The 19,205-nt window shown below is 47.3% G+C and overlaps 2 protein-coding genes across 3 annotated transcripts in view; one reads left to right on the forward strand and one right to left on the reverse strand.

The window, feature by feature from the left end:
- LOC131202956 (serine/threonine-protein phosphatase 2A 55 kDa regulatory subunit B gamma isoform) overlaps positions 1-19,205 on the reverse strand; it is a 47,131-nt gene that overhangs the window by 4,073 nt on the left and 23,853 nt on the right. For both annotated transcript variants that reach the window (XM_058192678.1, XM_058192679.1), the window contains 7 exons: positions 16,721-16,818; positions 9,615-9,780; positions 8,788-8,900; positions 5,611-5,788; positions 3,416-3,580; positions 1,810-1,979; positions 37-128 (listed from right to left, as the gene is read on the reverse strand). In XM_058192678.1, coding sequence (XP_058048661.1) covers positions 37-128; positions 1,810-1,979; positions 3,416-3,580; positions 5,611-5,788; positions 8,788-8,900; positions 9,615-9,780; positions 16,721-16,818 — 982 coding nt within the window. The remainder of the gene's footprint in view (positions 1-36; positions 129-1,809; positions 1,980-3,415; positions 3,581-5,610; positions 5,789-8,787; positions 8,901-9,614; positions 9,781-16,720; positions 16,819-19,205) is intronic.
- Positions 3,532-19,205, forward strand: part of LOC131203518 (atherin-like) — a 41,318-nt gene continuing 25,644 nt past the window's right edge. Inside the window, exon 1 of the mRNA XM_058193821.1 lies at positions 3,532-3,717. Within this exon, the coding sequence (XP_058049804.1) occupies positions 3,532-3,717 (186 nt within the window). The remainder of the gene's footprint in view (positions 3,718-19,205) is intronic.

A 19,205-nucleotide genomic window follows, 5' to 3' on the forward strand; every position in this document is an offset into this window, starting at 1 on the left:
AAGCAGTATATAAGTCTTAAGTGCTATAGCTATTACCTGTCGGACCCGTTCCATGCACATTCAAATTTGTCAAAAATGCAGTCGTTTTCATAGAGCGAACACAACTTGCTTCTAAGGTAATCATGAACCTATTTGGTGCAGAAAAGAAGCATGTCATTATTCAAGATCAGACAATTTGTCAGTAGTAGCCCTTGCAGCCTTACATCATCTTTTAATGACCCCATAATCCCTTGCAGGGGAGGTGGAGTCTGGGCAACTGAATTCAGCTGAATGTTTACTGGCCGGATGCCCTTCCCTGTCGCCAATGCGGAGTTTTGTTCAGAAAATGTATTCTCATTGTGCCCAGAGAGAGAAATATCTGCCTTTAGCTAGGATCGAACTCACAGCCTCCTGATTGTGAGGCGAGAGCTCCACATGCTGCAAAGGTTGTAACTTTGAAAAAAACGGTCATAAGTCATTTCCCCCCCATACCGTTGTAACTTTGAACGATCACTAAACAAACTGTTGTAAGTGAAGGACTCCCTGTAGATTGTTTTTAAAATGTCTAGATAAGAAGAGAGAGATAGAGAGGAAAAAGGGAGAAAGAGAGAGAGGAGGGGAAAGAGGAAGGAGGGAGAAAAGAAAGGGAAGAAGGAGGAGAGGAGAGAGTGGGGAAGGAGGTAGAAAGAGGAAAAGGAGAGAAAGAAGGAAGGGGAGGGGAAGAGGGAAGAAGAGAGGAGGAGAAAAGAAAGAAGGAGAGGGAGGAGAGAAAGGGAAAGGAGGAGGAGGGGAAAGAAAGGAGAGGGGAGGTAGGTAGAAAAGAGAGGAAAAGGAAGAGAAAGAAGGAGGAGGAGGAGGAAAGAGGAAGAAGGAAGGAGGAGAGATAGGGAAAGGAGGGAGGGAGAGGGGAGGGGAGGGAGAGAGAAAGGAAAAAGGAATGAAAGAGAAGGAAGGAGGGAGGGGGAAAGAGAGAAGAGAGGGAGGAAGAGAAAGAAAGGGAAGGAGGGAGAGGGGGAGGGGGAAAGGAGGGAGAGGGGGGGAAAGAAGGGATAGAGCAGAAGGTAGGTAGAAAAAGATAGAGAGGGAAAAAGGAAGAGAAAGAAGGAGGGAGGAGGAAAGAGGAAGAAGGAAAGAGGGAGGAGAGATAGGGAAAGGAGGAGGGGGAGGGAGGAGGGAGGGAGAGAGAAAGGAAAAGGAGTGAAAGAGGAGGGAGGGGAAAGAGAAGAGGGAGGAAGAGAAAGGGAAGGAGGGAGAGGGGGAGGGGGAAAGGGGGGAGAGGGAGGGGAAAAGAAGGGATAGAGCAGGAGGTAGGTAGAAAAGATAGAGAGGGAAAAAGGAAGAGAAAGAAGGAGGGAGGAGGAAAGAGGGAAGAAGGGAAAGAGGGAGGGAGAGAGAGGGGGAGAAAGGAGGAAGGAAAGAAGGGGGAGGGAGGTAGACAGAGAGAGGGAAAAAGGGAGAGGAGGGAGGGGAAAAGGGAGGGAGGGAGAGAAAGAAAAAGAGAGAGGGAGGGAGAGAGAAAGATGGGGAAGGGAAAGGGAGGGAGGGAGAGAAAGAGAGGGGAGGGGAGGGAGGGAAGGAGAGAGAGAGAGGACCGTTGGTTTCCTTTTGCTTCAGTCTGGCCAAGGGTTCATTGGTCAGACAGCCGCCAGGGTAGGTAGGTGGGCTTTGGTGAAAAAAACAGAAAGCCGCCCCCCTCCCAGCCCCTCTGGGACAGAGCGCTTCTTGCGTGGGCAGATCTCTTGGGCCCAATGACGCAGCAACCCAGAGCCGCTCACATCGCTTTCATGGTACGGTACATAGAAAGACACGGGAGGGGGAGGGGTGGAATACCTGATATATTTCTATAGGCTTTGTTTCCATATTCAGATCCCAAACTTTGACGGTGAGGTAATCCCTCGCTAGCAAGTAGCGCCCACTGTGGCTGAATTTCACGTCTGACACCGAAGAAATAATTTCGGAGAAAAAGGAACGGCTGTTGGGGTCTTCTGGTTCTTCAAAAACTGGGAAAGGGAAGGAAGGAAGGAAGGAAAGGAAAGGAAAGGAAAGGAAAGGAAAGGAAAGGAAAGGAAAGGAGGGAGGGAAGGAGAGGAAGGAAAGGAAAGGAAGGGAAAAGAAGGGAAGGGAAGGAGGAAAGGAAAGGAGGGAAGGAAGGAAGGGAAGAAAGGAAAGGAGGGAAGGAAGGGAAGGAAGGAAGGAAAGGAAAGGAAAGGAAAGGAAAGGGAGGGAGGGAAGGAAGGAAGGATGGGAAGGAAGAGAAGGAAGGAAGGGGAAGGGAAGGAAGGGAAGGAGGGAGGGAAGGAGAGGAAGGAAAGGAAAGGAAGGGAAAAGAAGGGAAGGGAAGGAGGAAAGGAAGGAAGGGAAGAAAGGAAAGGAGGGAAGGAAGGAAGGGGAGGAAGGAAGGAAAGGGAAGGGAAGGGAAGGGAAGGCGGGAAGGAAGGAAGGAAAGGGAGGGAGGGAAGGAAGGATGGGAAGGAAGAGAAGGAAGGAAAGGGAAGGGAAGGAAAGGAAGGAGGGAGGGAAGGAGAGGAAGGAAAGGAAAGGAAGGGAGGGAAAGAAGGAAGGAAAGGAGGAAGGAAGGAAGAAAGGAAAGGAGGAAGGAAGGAAAGGGAAGGGAAGGGAAGGGAAGGCGGGAAGGAAGGAAGGAAAGGGAGGGAGGGAAGGAAGGATGGGAAGGAAGAGAAGGAAGGAAAGGGAAGGGAAGGAAAGGAAGGAGGGAGGGAAAGAAAGGAAAGAAAGAAGGAAGGGAAGGAATGAAAGAAAATTTAGAAGTATGTCACACTTCTACACAGCTGCTTTTTCTACGACATTTAACATTTCTCATTTTGTGAAGTCGTTTGCATATTTCCACTTGCAAAGCTGGCTGGGGCATTCTGGGAGTTGAAATCCGCCAGGCTTAAAGTTGCCAAGGTTGGAGACCCCTGGTACAGAGTATGTCTCTTGGCCACGAGAGAGGAAGTAAACCTGGTTCTGTGTCCAACAGTTGCCGTTGCAAGCCGCCTTTTCGGTTTAAACAAAGCTAAACCGGGCGAGACGTTTGTAACCGTTGCAAATCTGGCCGCGCGCCCCCCCCCCGCCCCATCTTGCAGCCGAGACGGGACAGACTCAGCTACCCTCGTCCTTCTCAAGCCACAGGAAGAAAAAAGTTAACCCAAGAACCCTTTGGATGTCCCCAGCCCCCAACAAAATGTCTCACCGCCCCTCCCCCCCAACAAAATGTCTTAGCCTGACTAGGTGGCTCAGGGGCTAAGACGCCGAGCTTGTCGATCAGAAAGGTCGGCAGTTCGGCGGTTCGAATCCCTAGTATAGATCACCTGCACGAGCAGGGGGGGCGTTGGAGTAGATGACATCCAAGGTCCCTTCCAACTCTGTTACTGTTACAACCCTTCTCCCCCCCCCACCGCTGAAAGCTCGGGGAGAAGGCGGCTCTGTAACCTACTCTTGAAATGCTTGTCGCAGAGCGCCGAGGCCCTCATGTCGCACAATCGGAGGGACCCTTTGCTGCTGCTGTAGACGAAGAGGTTGCAGTGGTGGGGATGGAACTCCGAGGCCGTGATGACTTCGGTCAAGTCCTCCATGTTGTCGGGTTTGATGTCCACAATGTCTGCGTTGGGAAGGCCGGTTAAGGAAAATCATCGCCGGGCGCCAGCAACCGAGAATTTCTCGTGGCCAGTCTCAAGCGGACGCTTCCTTGCTTGGTGCCTGTATTACAAGAATCTTGACTGCATCCTCTTGGGAATGGTCGGATAAGGCTTCAGGGATTCTGGATGCCTCTCCCTACAACGCAAGGACTCCAAACTCAGCCCGCTCTTCACGCCGTCCCTCCAGCCTAGCTGGCTATTCCACCACAATCATAGAGGTTTGTTGTCTAGAGGAGAGGTGGGGAACTATGGCCCCTTTTGTGACTTGTGGACTTCAACTCCCAGAATTCCTGAGCCGGCCATTTTAATAGGTAAGACTCAGGTTCTAAGGCAGAGGTGGGGAACTATGGCCTCCTTATGACTTGTGAACTTCATCTCCCAGAATTCCTGAGCCGGCCATGCTCAGGAATGCTGCCTCGGGAATTCTGGGACCTGAAGTCCACAAGTCAAAAAAGGGCCATAGAGATGAAGTCCACAAGTCATAAAGGGGCCATACATAGTTCTCCACTCCTGCTGGCTCAGGAATTCTGGGACTTGAAGTCCACAAGTCAAAAAAGGGCCATAGTTCCCCACTCCTGTTGACTCAGGAATTCTGGGAGATGAAGTCCACAAGTCATAAAAGAGCCATTATTCTCCACCCTATTGACTCAGGAATTCTGGGACTTGTTCCCCACCCCTGATGGCTCAGGAGTTGCTGGCTCAACTCCCAGAATTCCCGAGCCAGCCATTTTAATACAGCCATATGTCGTTCCCCTCCCCTGATGGCTCAGGAATTCTGGGAGTTGAAGTCCACAAGTCATAAAAGGACCCTCGTTCCCCCCTCCTGGTCTACAACCGTTCATTTTTCTAGCAATGTTTTCGTATGTGGGTCACGGAGAGGAAAAGAGCAGACAAGGCAGATGAACAAGGAAAGGCCAAGAGAAGTTTTTTTGTAATTTTGGAGTGTGAGAGAAAAAAGAGGCAGTCGTGTTTTAGGGGAGTAGCAATATAGCCCTTAGACTTATAGACCGCTTCACAGTGCTTTGCAGCCCTCTCTAAGCGGTTTACAGAGTCAGCCTCTTGCCCCCAACAATCTGGGTCCTCATTTTACCCACGTTGGAAGGACAGAAGGCTGAGTCAACCTTCAGCCAGTCAGGATCGAACTGCTGGCACTGGGCAGAGTTAAAGTGCAATACTGCATTCTAAACACTAGGAAGGAAGGAAGGAAGGAAGGAAGGAAGGAAGGAAGGAAGGAAGGAAGGAAGGAAGGAAGGAAGGACGGATGGACTACCAATAGCACTTATATATCACTTCACAGGGCTTTTACAGCCCTCTCTAAGCAGTTTACAGAGTCAGCCTCTTGCCCTCAACAATCTGGGTTCTCATTTTACCCACCTCGGAAGGACAGAAGGCTGAGTCAACTTTGGAGTCAGTCAGGATCGAACTGCTGGCACTGGGCAGAGTTAACGTGCAATATTGCATTCTAACCACTGGGAAGGAAGGAGGGAGGGAGAGAGGGAAGGAAGGAAGGAAGGAAGGAAGGAAGGAAGGAAGGAAGGAAGGAAGGAAGGAAGGAAGGAAGGAAAGAAGGAAGGAAGGAAGGAAGGAAGGAGAGAAGGAGAGAAGGAAGGAAGGAAGGACTAGCAATAGCATTTATACATATACCGCTTCACGGTGCTTTACTCTAAGCGGTTTACAGAGCCAGCCTCTTGCCCCCAACAATCTACGTCCTCATTTTACCGACCTCGGAAGATTGGAAGGCTGAGTCAACCTTTGAGCCGGTCAGGATCAAACTGCCAAATTGCAGGCAGCTGGCAGGCAGCAGAAGTAGCCTGCAGTACTGCATTCTCACCACTGCGCCACCGCGGCTTTTTAGTAGGACTGTTTAGGCGCATAATGGAGAAAGGGAGAATGGTTTGCATGGGACACCGATGTTTGTTCGCATCTGAGGTGCCCGAAATCTTGGGGGCGATGCCCCTTCTCACAGGATCATGGAAGCGACGCCAAAGGATACTGAAGCTCCGGTCGGTAATGGCTAAGTGCCAGAGGTTAATCCTGAGATCGTCTGCAGACATATACGTCTCACAATCGCTGTTGACTGAAATGGAATTCACGTGGTAGGTGTGGCCGTTTGCAAAAATTTTCCTGGGGCTGACTTCAACCATCAAGTCAGTGGGCTTCAGCACAGGCACCTGCAGAAACAAATTGTTGGGACCCAGGCCCAAGTAGGTAGTAGGAAACTCAGTCAGTGAAAAAACAAACAAACTTTATTTGAACAAAAAAAAAAGAACAGATGAGAATTACTTCATTCTCAGCGTAGTCCAACTGAATTAAAGTAAATTCCTCCCAACACAAATTCCTCAGTCCTATCACCAACCTCGGTCCAATTAGGCAAACTGCCAAAGGCCTTTCTTGGCAAATGTTCAGAAGTCACAAAAATAAATGAAAGACCTAGAAAAAGCAGAAGATGAAGCTACCAATGTTGTTTTCCAGCAAAGCTCAAACGCTGTTGCTGGTCTTTTAAGCCTTATGGGAGGGGCCAAATATCTCTTGGCCCTTCTCCCAAGTCATCCTCTTTGCTCGAGCTGCTCTTGCGTTCTGGCAGCTCTTCTCATGTGTGCATTAGGAACGGTCTCCTCCTGTTCCTCTGCCTCACTACTGTCAGCCTCTGGAGGCTCCGGAGTCCGCACCTCACTCCCCGATGGCCCTGGCCCCACCCCTGCCTCCGATGCAGAGCCCTCATCCGGGCCTTCCCCAGCCTCCAGGACTGGCCCACGCTCTTCCTCAGCCTCATCGCTGTCTGACTCCATTGCCAGCTCTGCAGACTGCTGGCGGACCACAACACAAATACAAGAAGTTTCTTCTTTGAGGGGGGCTTTGGAAGGGAGTGGACCATACAGGTAGCCTTCAACTTACAACAGTTCGCTTAGTGACCATTCAAAGTTACAATGGCACTGGAAAAAAATCCTGACTTAACGACCGTTTTTTTGGCCTCACAACCATTGCTGCATCCCAGTGATGGTTTGGTACCGGTTCGCTCCAGTTTGGGCGAACCGGTAGTGGCGACATGAGGCTCCACCCACCCACCTAGACGTTATCAAAAACGCTCTGTGCCTGCATAGAAGCTTCTGCGCATGCGCACCACGGGCCTGCAAAGCGAGCACACGTGCCCACAGGCGCCCAGTAGCAAACCAGCAAATCACGTGATCTAGATACTGGGCAACTGACTTCTCTATTTATGACGGTAGGATCCCCTTTCGCGACCTTCTGAGAAGCAAAGTCAATGGGAGGGGGGAGGGGAAGCCGGATTCGCTGAACAACTGCGCGACTCGTTCAACGACCGCTGTGACTCCCTTAACAAGCGTGGCGAGAAAAGTCCTAAAAGGGGACTTAACAGATTTCTCACTTCACAACGTAAATTCTTGGGTCGGTTGTGGCCACGAAGTCGATGACTTCCTGTACAACGTTTTGCAAAAAAAAAACACGCTACCTCTACATCTGAAAAAGAAACACGGTCGTAAGTTTCAAAAGTGATCTTAAGTCGCTTTTTTCAGTGCCGTTGTTAATTTTGAACGGTCACTAAACGAGCTATTGTAAGTCAAGGACTTCCTGTATTCTCACCAAGTCGCCCTTGATGCATCCCTTTGTGCAGAACCTGAGACATGGCAGAGGCTGTGAAAGCCGAATCAGACAAAACGAGGAGGATTTCGCTCCACGAAGGCACGTGAAAATACAAAATCGGGCTGCGCAACTATTTTGATGGTTCCAAAAAGAAGATAAGAGTGAAATACTTTTGCAATCGATCTGAGGCTGTTTTGTGGGAGCGCCATCCTGGGCCACCCTAAATAATGTTCGGGGAGGGATAGATTTTTGCTAAATTTGGTGCCACCAACTTCTCCAGGGAACAGAATTTGCAGTAAACGATCAGTTTTGCTTTCAATTCAGGTCAACTTTAGATTGGATCAGTAATCACCAGCGGTGAGTTAAACTCACATTCCTGGCAGGGGTACTATTCATTTTCTTTCCCTGCCAGTTTGCAAACGTGAGCGGGAACATGTCCACGCATGCGCCCGGGCCTCAAAAATGTGCCTAAATAGGATGGCATAGAACTAGGTCGGGTGGGCGGGGCCACTCACAATTTCCGCTACCAGTTCGGGCGAACCTGTCTGAACTGGCTAAAAAATACCAGCTATGATTCCCGGGTCTTGGTACAGAGATAATAAGAATAACAAGTAACTACGTGAATAAATATGTGAATGCTTATTCACAGAAGTGAACAAATTAATAAATATACTCAAATCCTGTTGAGACGCTATGGAATTTCTGCTAGAGCAGGGGTCCCCAACCTTTCAGACCTCAGGGACCACTAAATTCATAATTTTAAATCCCGCGGACCGCTAATATGATCTGCCTAATGACTGGTGTGGTCATGTGACTGGGTGGGCGTGGCCAACTCAATGTCACTCACATCGAGGGGCGCCTCACCAGCCTCTCCTCGCCCCTCCCCTCCCAGCCACTCTTCGCCTCCCCACCTGGGCTCCTTAGGGCCCCAACAGGAAGCAGTTATTGGAGCTAAAGAGCCACCATGAGAAAGGGTTGGCCATATAGCTCAGTTCAGATTGGATCTGACTGAGAAGGAGGGTCAGTAGAAGCACCTCACTGAGGACTACAAGCATAGACTTTCAAAGCAAAGGCAAGACCTGCAGGAGTGCAAGGCCAGGTATCGGCACCTGGAGGCTCAGTGGGCTGAGATGGTCAGCCAATTCCAGGCCATGATGCAGTCCCACTGGAACGAGACCCTCCGGCTCTTTGCCATCAGCACAACTTCCCTCCAGCCTTCACCCAAAGCCCCACACCAGGAGGCTGAAGCAGACCCCAAGTTGGAATTTCTGCCCTCCTCCGACCCACACGAAAAGACCCCGAAGGGGGAGACTCTCTGCAGCAACAAACGTTCATTGCACGTATCTGTCCGAAAGGCCGGAGTTTGAGGACCCCTGATTTAATGCAATATAAAAAATGCAGATAATTTTTCTGCGGACCACCAAAATTTTCTCACGGACCACCAGTTGGTGGCAGCTGTGCTAGAGGGCTCCCCTGAATTGAAACCGTGCAAGAGATATTTTAAATAAGAGAAAGAATTACAATCTAAACAAGGCAGGGGGGGAGGAAGCGAAATATTCCGAGCACCCACCTGAAGTGAGGTCACCATAGATAATTCCTTGAGCTTGCCTTCCTCGTCTTTTAAATTGTACCCTTCGGGTTTCTTATCTCGCTCGGTAATCTTCCACAATTTAATCGTTTTATCTTTGAAACAAACCAAAAAGCCATCGGAGTTATGAAAAGGAACATGTTTCATCTTTTAGAATAGAATAGAATAGAATTTTTATTGGCCAAGTGTGATTGGACACACAAGGAATTTGTCTTGGTGCATATGCTCTCAGTGTACATAAAAGAAAAGATACGTTCATCAAGGTACAACATTTACAACACAATTGATGGTCAATATATCAATGTAAATCATAAGGATTGCCAGCAACAAGTTATAGTCATACAGTCATAAGTGGAAAGAGATTGGTGATGGGAACTATGAGAAGATTAATAGTAGCGTCATCACTTCGTTTTTAACATAACACAGGTATTTCCCGGCTTGCACGAAGTTGAAAAAAAATTGAAACACCAACTTGCGCTCAATTTTATGACCGTGTTTCATACCTATGACTGTTGCCCACTGTCACGTGATCAAAATTCGGACTCTTGGCAACTGACATATTTATGACAATTGCACGGCCCCGTGGTTACCTGATCACCTTTTGCACAGGCAAAACCATTGGGGATTTTGCAGTATCCTTCCCCCAGGAATAGGGTGAGAATGGAGATTTTGCAGTATCCTTCCCCTGCCACGCCCACCAAGCCATGCCCACACCTATCAAGCCACGCCCACAGAACCGGTAATTTAAAAAAAATGGATTTCATCATTGCTGCCGGACTGTGATCAGGGTTAACCATGCGTTTTCTTACCGTTTGTTGACAGAAGAGCGTGGGCGGCGTTCTGCTGCGGCAACCATTTTATCTTGTTTATTTTTTCCTCTATTTCCAAACTCTTCAAATAGTCAAATTCAGGTTCATGGCTCTGGAAAGTGCTGTAAACATTGTACTCGCCTTGACAGTAAGGCGCATTTTTGCTCTGCGAAGAAAGAAATATGACAATCAGCGGTTATCTCTGCCTTCCAGCTGGACCGACTGCCGGGGCAGGCAGCCGGCATTTCAGGTCAAGAAGAACATAAAGAAAATGTATATAAAATGTTTTATAGGTGGCATTTAGGTTAGCTAAGTGAAGGGACATGGTGGCTCAATGGCTAATATGCTGAGCTTGTTGATCAAAAGGTCGGCAGTTTAGCGGTTCGAATCCCTAGTGCCGCGTAATGGGGTGAGCTCCCGTTCCTTGTCCCAGCTTCTGCCAACCTAGCAGTTCAAAAGTAGGTAAAAAACGCAAGTAGAAAAATAGGGACCATCTTTGGTGGGAAGGTAACAGCGTTCCGTGCGCCTTTGGTGTTGAGTCATGCCGGCCACATGACCACGGAGATGTCTTCGGACAGTGCTGACTCTTCAGCTTTGAAACAGAGATGAGCACCGCCCCCTAAAGTCGGGAATGACTAGCACATATGTGCGAGGGGAACATTTACCTTTACCTTAGGTTAGCTAAAATGTTTAAAAATATGTCTAGCAAATGCTGGAAACGTAATAAAAAAAAACGGGCACATTTTATCATACGTGGTGGACTTGTGCTAAAAAAATAATTGGGCAGGAGACGACTTCCGGTATCCGGTGGCAACGGACGTCTGGAAGGCTTCTCCTGCCTCCAGTGTCCGAATCCGGCCGCCGCCGAGGCCCTTAGGGGCCAGGTGTTCCGAAAAGGACACCTGCCGTACGGACGGCTCGCCAGGGGTCTCCCAGCCGATATACAGGACTGGGGGGACCGATGCTGGCGCGTCCTAGGCTCGGCGGGGTTCGGAGGCCACAGGCCGCGGCCATTATTTTGGTCGTCGCCTGGGCCGCTGTGCCCGTGACACCGGGCTTTGGATTTATAATTGCAGCAGCCTGGTGGTGAACAGGAACGGAGAAGAATTGAGGAATGAAGAAGGAAGGATATCGGCAATGTGAGTGGAGTACTCCGGAGTGCGGGGGTTTTTCTCCCTGCGACTGGAAGGAGTACGAATCACTTTGGAGAGAGGAGAACTTAAAATAACAAGATTACCGGTTTTGTGGAGCTCTGGAGAAAGAGGTGATGGAGAAATTTAGGAGGGAGGGTTTGAGGCCCCTCCTCTGGGGAACAATGGTGGCGCCCAGCTTCCGCCTTCACTATGAGAATCTTGATGACATCACTTCCTTCGGCTTCCTGGTTGACTAACTGTACTCTGGACTCGTTGCTCCTGTGAGTGCCCCCTGGTGGATCCGGAGGAAATTATAAGGATACTGTGCTTGCCTGAGGATTTTAAAAATTTTTTTTTAAATGGCAAAAGGTCAGAGACCAACTGCTGGAGAAATGGAGAGAATTCTGGAAAAGTTATCTAATATGGACAAGAAACTGATGAAATAAGAGCAGAAATTGTGACTATCCAAAAGGATTTAAAGGATACTCAACAAGTCTCAGCAGAAAATAAGCAGAAAGTGGAAGGTCTGAGGGTGAGATGCGGGCAGTGCAGAAAAGAGGGAGACGACAAGCAATGCTGTGCTTGGACTACAGATGGATAAAATGTCTTATTTCCTTAGGTTTCAAAATTTGGAAGAAGTGGACCAAGAAGACTTGAGAGATGTTGTGACTAAACTGTTGGGAGAATTTCTTGGGAGAGGTGTTGATTTTATGAATTGGGATGTGGATCGAGTTTATAGAGTTAATTCACAATATGCACGCACGCATGCAGTTCCTAGAGAGGTTCATGTCAAATTTGTGAAAAGAGAGACGAGAGATGAAATTCTTAGAAAACATAGGAGTGGGGCACTGACTTATAGGGGCAGGGAGATAGCCATTCTGAGGCAGATTCCCAGACAGGTACGTGAAATGAGAAAGAAATATTATTTTTTATCAAGCAAATTGTACCAGAAGGGAGTGGGCTTCAGATGGCTGATGCCAGAGGGATTGATGATTTTCCGGGAGGGCATTACGAAAAAAATTAGTACAATTATGGAGGCTGCCTACACGTGGAGGAACACAAAGCCCTCCTGGATTTAGATGACCCAGGAATTGAAGAAGGGAGGTTATAGACCATGGGCGGAGGCGGCTGCCGCTGTTGCGGCCCTGGAGTTGGGTCAGGCTGAACCCAGAGTTCTGAGATCCAAAACTAGGAAGTGACAAAGATATTTGGTATTGTGTTGGTTTTCCTTATTCTCTTTCGTATGATATTCTGATTATTCTTGACCCTTCCTTATTGTGTAAGATTGAAACTTAGCTACTCAGATCACCTGCTTGCCATATGGCTGTTGTATGTGTTTAAAATTTTGAGTAAAATTCTTATCATGTATAAGAAAAATGAAAATTTACCATACCTGATATGTATTTGCATAAATTTTTTTTGACCAATAAAAACTTTTTATAATAGAAAAAATAATTGGGCAAAAATACACAGATGGCTAGAAAAGATAGTAAGGAAACATGTCGATTTTAAACCTGAACTGCTTTTATTAGGGATGATACCAGAAAAATTTGATACGAAAAGTATGTATTTAGTATTACATTAGTATTAAGAGCAGCGAGGATTACCTTCACACAATATGGAATGGATAGGCTGACATTGAAAATCAAACAGAAAGAAGAGACAGAATATTATCAAACATGGAACTTATTCTACCAGTGGTTGGAAAAAAGGAATGGAGATTAAGAATGGAATCTGTACCGTTAAGCAAATTAAATACCCAGACAACACAATGTTTATTTAACACTAAGAAATGTAATTAACAGAAAATCAATAAAATTTGTTTTTTTTAAAGAAAGAACAGACTTGGCGATGCCGCCCACCCCAATGGCGGCTCTGGAGGGGAGCCCCAGTTTGCTCTACTAACACGATGGTAACTTTCAAAACTGCCCCCTACTCCTGCCCCATAAATCTTCTGGCGGAGGTCGGATGCCCAGACAGAGTGACCGAGTAGCAAACTTTCCCACTAGGGTTGGATTAGCGAGGCAGCTGCTGCCGGAAAACCTTTTGGAATTTAGATTATATCCAGAAGAAAACTGCTCAAGTGAGAGACACAAAGAAAAATAGATGACCAGGATCAGGAATCGATTCTAAAGCACTGAATTGCAACTAGGACAAAAAAAAAAACAAAACCTGCCCACGGGGCAAGTGGAATTAAAATGTACCCAAAATAGGGAACGTAACTGTTCAAACGCAACCCATGCTTTTATAGAATAGAATTCTTTGTTGGCCAAGTGCGATTGGACACACGAGGAATTTGTCTTTGGTGCATAGGCTCTCAGTGTACACAATGGTGGGTTTCAAATTTTTTTACTAACGGTTCTGTGGGTGTGGCTTGGTGGGCGTGGCATGGCTTGGTGGGCGTGGCATGGTGGGCGTGGCAGGAAAGGATACTGTAAAATCTCCATTCCCTCCCCACTCCAGGGGGAAGCATACTGTAAAATCCCCATTTCCTCCCGATCAGCTGGGAATTGGGAGGCAGAGAATAGATGGAGGTGGGGCCAGTCAGAATTTTTACTACTGGTTCCTAAACTACTCAAAATTTCTGCTACCGGTTCTCCAGAACTGGTCAGAACCTGCTGAAACCCACCTCTGGGCGTACATAAAAAGACAAGATACATTCATCAAGAATCATAAGGTACAACACTTAGTGATAGTCATACGATACTAATAAGCAATCAAATCATACTAGGAAACAATAAAAACAATATAAGTTGTAAAGATACAAGCAACATGGTGATAGTAATAAGTGGGAAGAGATAGATACTAGTAAGGAAGAGAATAATAATAGTAATACAGTTTTAGTAGTTAATTTGACAGTGTTGAGGGAATTATTTGTTTAGCAGAGTGATGGCGTTCACGAAAAAAATGTTCTTGTGTCTAGTTGTTCTGGTGTGCAGTGCTCTATAGCGTTGTTTTGAGGGTAGGAGTTGAAACAGTTTATGTTCAGGATGCGAGAGGTCTGTAAATATTTTCACCGCCCTCTTTTTGACTCGTGCAGTATACAGGTCCTCCATGGAAGGCAGGTTGGTAGCCATTGTTTTTTCTGCCGTTCTAATGATCCTCTGAAGTCTGTGTCTGTCTTGTTTGGTTGCAGAACCAAACCAGACAGTTCTAGAGGTGCAGATGACAGATTCCGTCGTTCCTCTGTAGAACTGGATCAGCAGCTCCTTGGGCAGTTTGAGCTTTCTTTATTTCTAAGTCCGCAGATGTGTTAAAAACAGAAGACTTGCTTCACTGATGTTGGAAGACATGATATATTCTGGATAACGGGTGGGAAGTGGGGGAGGCGAGAGGCAGCCTCTCAAGGAAGAATATTAGGGGGGCCATACTCATCTGTTCAGGCCGAGTCTGAGAAATGGGGCAGCGATGGGGGGGGGAGAGGCCAACAGTTGGCATTTCTATTTATGACTGTGCATGGACGAGAGTGTCCAAGCCGACACACACATCTTGAGACTTCCCATCGTATACCTTGTTAATGTGAAGATTCCCCCAGTGAACGCACACTGAGCACTGCAATGCAGTTTTTTCGGCTCTGTCGAACACATAACTTCCGGTTGGCATGAGCACAGAAACCGAGTCGTGTTACCTGCAGGACTCTTCCGCATGGCCTTGCCCCCGCCCCCCCGGCCGATCCTGCACCTTCCTCTACCTCTCCTCTAAGTGCCTGTTCTCTTGGACAGCCTGGCCCTGCCTGGATTCGGAAGTGAATTCCCTTATGTATTCTCACAGTAGGCCAGCGAAACGGGGGACCTGCCGATAACAATTTTAGAGAGGGATGGTCAAATCTGTCCATTTGTACCTCTAGAATTGTCTGGTTTGGCACAGCCACCAAACAAGACCGGCGCAGACTTCAACGGATAGTTAGGACTACAGAAAAAACACTCGCCACCAACCTTCCTTCCATTCAGGGCCTGTATATTGGGTGTGTCAGAAAGAGGGCTCAGAAAATATCTACAGACCCCTCATATCCTGGACGTAAACTGCTTCGACTTTTCCCTTCGGGATGCTGCTACAGGGTGTTGAATTCCAAAACAACAAGACACAAATATATGTCTTTTTCCCCTGTGTCCATCCCTCCGCTAAACACCTAATTCCCACAGCACTGTCTTAGGCCTAAAAATATTTATCCGTGTAGTAGCTAAGAGCTATATTGCTCTTATCTTCTCATCTTTCTCCTCTTGTCATCTTTCCTACTATCTTCTCCTGTGAGTATCTTACGATTTATCATGTGTTGTTTGTATCTGATAAGTAATAATTGCAGCAATGATTTATGATCTATCACCTATCACCTTGTTGTTTGTATGTACACTGTGAGCTTATGCACCAAACAAATTCCTTGTGTGTCCAATCAACACTTGGCCAACAGAGAATTCTCTTCTCTTCTCTTCTCTTCTCTTCTCTTCTCTTCTCTTCTCTTCTCTTCTCTTCTCCTCGCCTCGCCTCGTCTCGCCACAACTTGCCTCTCCTATTCTATTCTTATTTCTCCTCTCCTCTCCCTCTCCTCTCCTCTTATTTCTCTTCTCTTATTTCTCTTCTCTTCTCCTCTCCTCTCCTCTCTCCTCCCCTCCCCTCCCCTCTTCTCCCCTCCTCTCTTCTACACTACACTACTCTACTCTATCCTACTCTACTCTACCCTACCCTACTCTATTATCTTTCAGAAAACCATCACTCAGTCTCTCTGTTCTTCTACACAATAGAGTAAGATAAAAATCCACACTGAAAAAACAAACAGAGGGTTGAATAAAGAGCCCCTCCTGGCTGGGACCAAAACTCTGCTCAGTGTGTCCCTTCAGGCTCCTCTGTAGATGGAAGGAAACAGCCACACTGAACATTAGCTGCAAGCCACCGAGTGCCTCCAATCTACTGGTTTTCATGTGTTGCTCCAGAACACCAAGACTTTCTAAAGAAGAATATGTATAGCTCCGGGTTGACATGAGGGGTCATTGGTGATCTCTGAGCTTGGTGGTTCCCTTGCAGATGTTTCATAACCCAACTAGGTAACATCATCAGTGCTAGAATGGACAGGAAGAGGAGGAGGAGGAGGGCGATGACGACTGTGGGGTCCTTGGTGCTCTCTGAGCTTGGTGGTTCTCTTGCAGATGTTTCATGACCCAACTAGGTAACAAAATCAGTGCTAGAACGGAGAGGAGGAGGAGGAAGAGGAGGGGGAGGAGGGTGACGACTGTGAGGTCCTTGATGCTCTCTGAGCTTGGTGATTCTCCTGCAGATGTTTCATGACCCAAACTAGGTAGCGTCATCAGTAGCAACCGAGCTCTGAGAGCACTAAGGACCTCCCGCCAAGATCTTGGCTTCAAATCCGCATTAATGGATCAGAACCCAGTCCCTTGCCCCCACCCTGCCCCACTCAATGTGCTCTGCAGTGAATCAGTTTCTTTGGATCGCCCTGCCTAAAATTAACCCCTCCGCCTCTGCCTTTCTAGAGGTTATTCCTACGCTCCCTGGCGTAAGTCATTCTTCTCCTGCCATCTGTGGGGGAGCCGTTCCTCGAACTCTCGGAGGGCTGCATAAGCTCTTCTTTAAAAATGCAAGATCCTTTCACTGCAGGATCCGGATGCCTATTCCTGCCGCCCCAGCTGGCTTCTCCTTCGGTGAAAAAGGCACAACGGCGCAACCACACCCAAACCAGTCTTTGCGAGTTTTTCAAAGGAAATCGGACAGGGAAGGGCTTTCCCTGCACGGGATCGGCAACGAATGCGACAAAAGTCAAATGATGTGAAAAACAAAAACTCCCACTGAGAACAAAAAAAAGCAAACTTGGTACTTGGGGGGATAGAAGAAGGCGCCGGGAAAGGTTTTGGGGTAACCTGGAATTTGGGCAGAGAAAGGAGAGCTTCTCGTAGTTCAACACTTCAAGAGACAGAGTTCCCCCGACAATAACTGGAGACGTTTAAAGGGTTAAAAGAGACGTACCTCGGGCTCCCTCTGGAATATAACAACACGGCCGCCTTTGTCCCCTGTGGCTAATAATTCCCCCGTCTGGTTGAATTCAATAGTTGAAATAATATCAGCTACGGAAGAAAAAAAAATATAAGAGAAAATTACACTGATGCTGCCGGTGTCAATCAGAAATATTCTGCGCATTTGATAAGGCAATGGTCAGATAACAATGGCACTTAAGATTTATAGACTGCTTTATAGGGCTTTACAGCCTTCTTTGAGTGGTATTACAGAGTCAGCCTCTTGCCCCCAACAACCTGGGCCCTCCCTCCCCACCTCGGAACGAGGGAAGGTGGTGTCAACCTTGAGCCGGTCAGGATCAAACTTCTGACAGTCGGCAGAGTTAGACTACAGTACTGAATTCTAACCATAAGGAAGGAAGGAAGGAAGGAAGGAAGGAAGGAGCAATAGATTTATATACCGCTTCACGGTGCTTTACTCTAAGTGGTTTACAGAGTCAGCCTATTGCCCCCAACAATCTACGTCCTCATTTTACCGACCTCGGAAGGTTGGAAGGCTGAGTCAACCTTGAGCCAGTCAGAATCGAACTGCTGAACTGCTTAGCAGCTGGCAGTCAGCAGAATTAGCCTGCAGTACCGCATTCTAACCACTGCCGCGCTGCCACAGCTCAAGATATTTTGCAAAGCAGAACTGGCAATGCAAAGAGGGACAGCGACAAGTCCTTCTCCCAGGAAGAAGAACCACACCCCTGTAGGGGCCAGGGGGCCAGCATTTTGAAAGCTCTGGCTCAGACGTCCAGCGCTCCTAATGTGGTCTCGCTGTAGATGCCAGCCGATTAAGTCTGAGATTCCACTCCATGCGATGGACATGTTCAAAACAAATGCAGGTTGCATCTGATACTCCATCCATCCCTTTGATGAGTTTTGTTGTGGTCTGCCAGCAGCCTGCAGAGCTGGCAACAGAGTCAGGCTGAGGAAGAACATGGGCCAGTCCTGGAGGCTGGGGAAGGTCCGGATGAGTGCTCTGTTTCGGAGGTAGAGGTGGGGCCAGGGCCATTAGGGAATGATGTGTGGACTCCGGAGCCTCCAGAGCCTGACAGTAGTGAGGCAGAGCAACAGGAAGAACCTGTTCCTAATGCACGCATGAGAAGAGCTGCCAGAAGGCAAGAGCAGCTCAAGCAGAGAGGACAACTCAGGAGTAAGGCCAGGAGATGATTGGCCCCACCCATAAGGCTTAAAAGACCATCAACGGCATTTGGGCTCTTTGCTGGAAAACAACATTGATAGCTTCGTCTTGTTGCATTTATTTTGTATCGGCATCTTCTGAACTTTTGCCAAGAAAGGCCTTTGGCAGTTTGCCTAATTGGACCAAGGTTGGCGATAGGACTGAGGAATTTGTGTTGGGGGGAATTATCTTTAATTTACTTGAACTACACTGAGAATGACGTAATTCTCAGCTGTTCAAATAAAGTTTGTTTGTTTTTACACTGACTGAGTTTCCTACTGCCTACTTGGGCCTCAGTCACAACAAGTTTGACCTCTGCCTGGGAGGGCGAGTCCCACATGAAAGAATCCACGAAGGGGAGCAGGTGAAGCTTATCTTGAAGATATATTGGAGTCCCCAGGTGTCTCACCTGGCTATCTCCAATACCTTTCTTGGGGAGAGCTCAGGAGCTGAGAGTAGGTTGCGCCAATTGCCTGACCTTTGGACCTTTTGCCGCAAGCTGGAAACGTATTTATTTACTCGCGCGGGGCTGGCTTAAATTTTAAATTTTTTAGATAATTTATGGGTTTTTAGATTTTAAATGTTTTTAAATTTCGGCCAATTATATAATAAGTTTTTTAATTTTAAATTTTTTAGATAATTTATGGGTTTTTAGATTTTAAATGTTTTTAAATTTCGGCCAATTATATAATAAGTTTTTAAATTTTGTTTTAATTGTACATTGCTATTGTTTTTATTCTGCCTGTAAACCGCCCTGAGTCCTTCGGGAGAAGGACGGTATAAAAATCTAATAAATAATAATAATAATAATAATAATAATACTGAGAGTAGCTGACCCCTGGCTTAGATCACAAGAATTTTCTCCCAATATGAGCGATGTAGGGTGGACATCCCTCATGGATACGCCTCTTCCCAAAACATTGGGTGCTGTCTTCAGTAGAAATTTTGCACTCTTACAATGAATTCAATAATAAAAAAATAAATAAAGAAGAGCTATACAGGTAGTCCTCAACTTACGACCACAACCCTGCCCAAAACATCTGTCGTTATATGAGACACGTGTTATGTGAATTTTGCCCCGTTTTACAACTTTTCATGCCCCATTTCTTAAGCGAACCACTGCAGTTGGTAACATGGTCATTAAGTGAAGCTGGCTTCCCCCCTTGACTTTGCTGTGTCAGAAGGTCACAAAAGGGGATCAGGTGACCCCCCTGGGACACTGCGGCCATCATAAATGTGAGTCAATTGTCAAGCATCGGAATGTAAATTGCGT

The sequence above is a fragment of the Ahaetulla prasina genome, chromosome 8 (genome assembly GCF_028640845.1).
Source record: "Ahaetulla prasina isolate Xishuangbanna chromosome 8, ASM2864084v1, whole genome shotgun sequence".
NCBI lineage: Eukaryota > Metazoa > Chordata > Lepidosauria > Squamata > Colubridae > Ahaetulla > Ahaetulla prasina.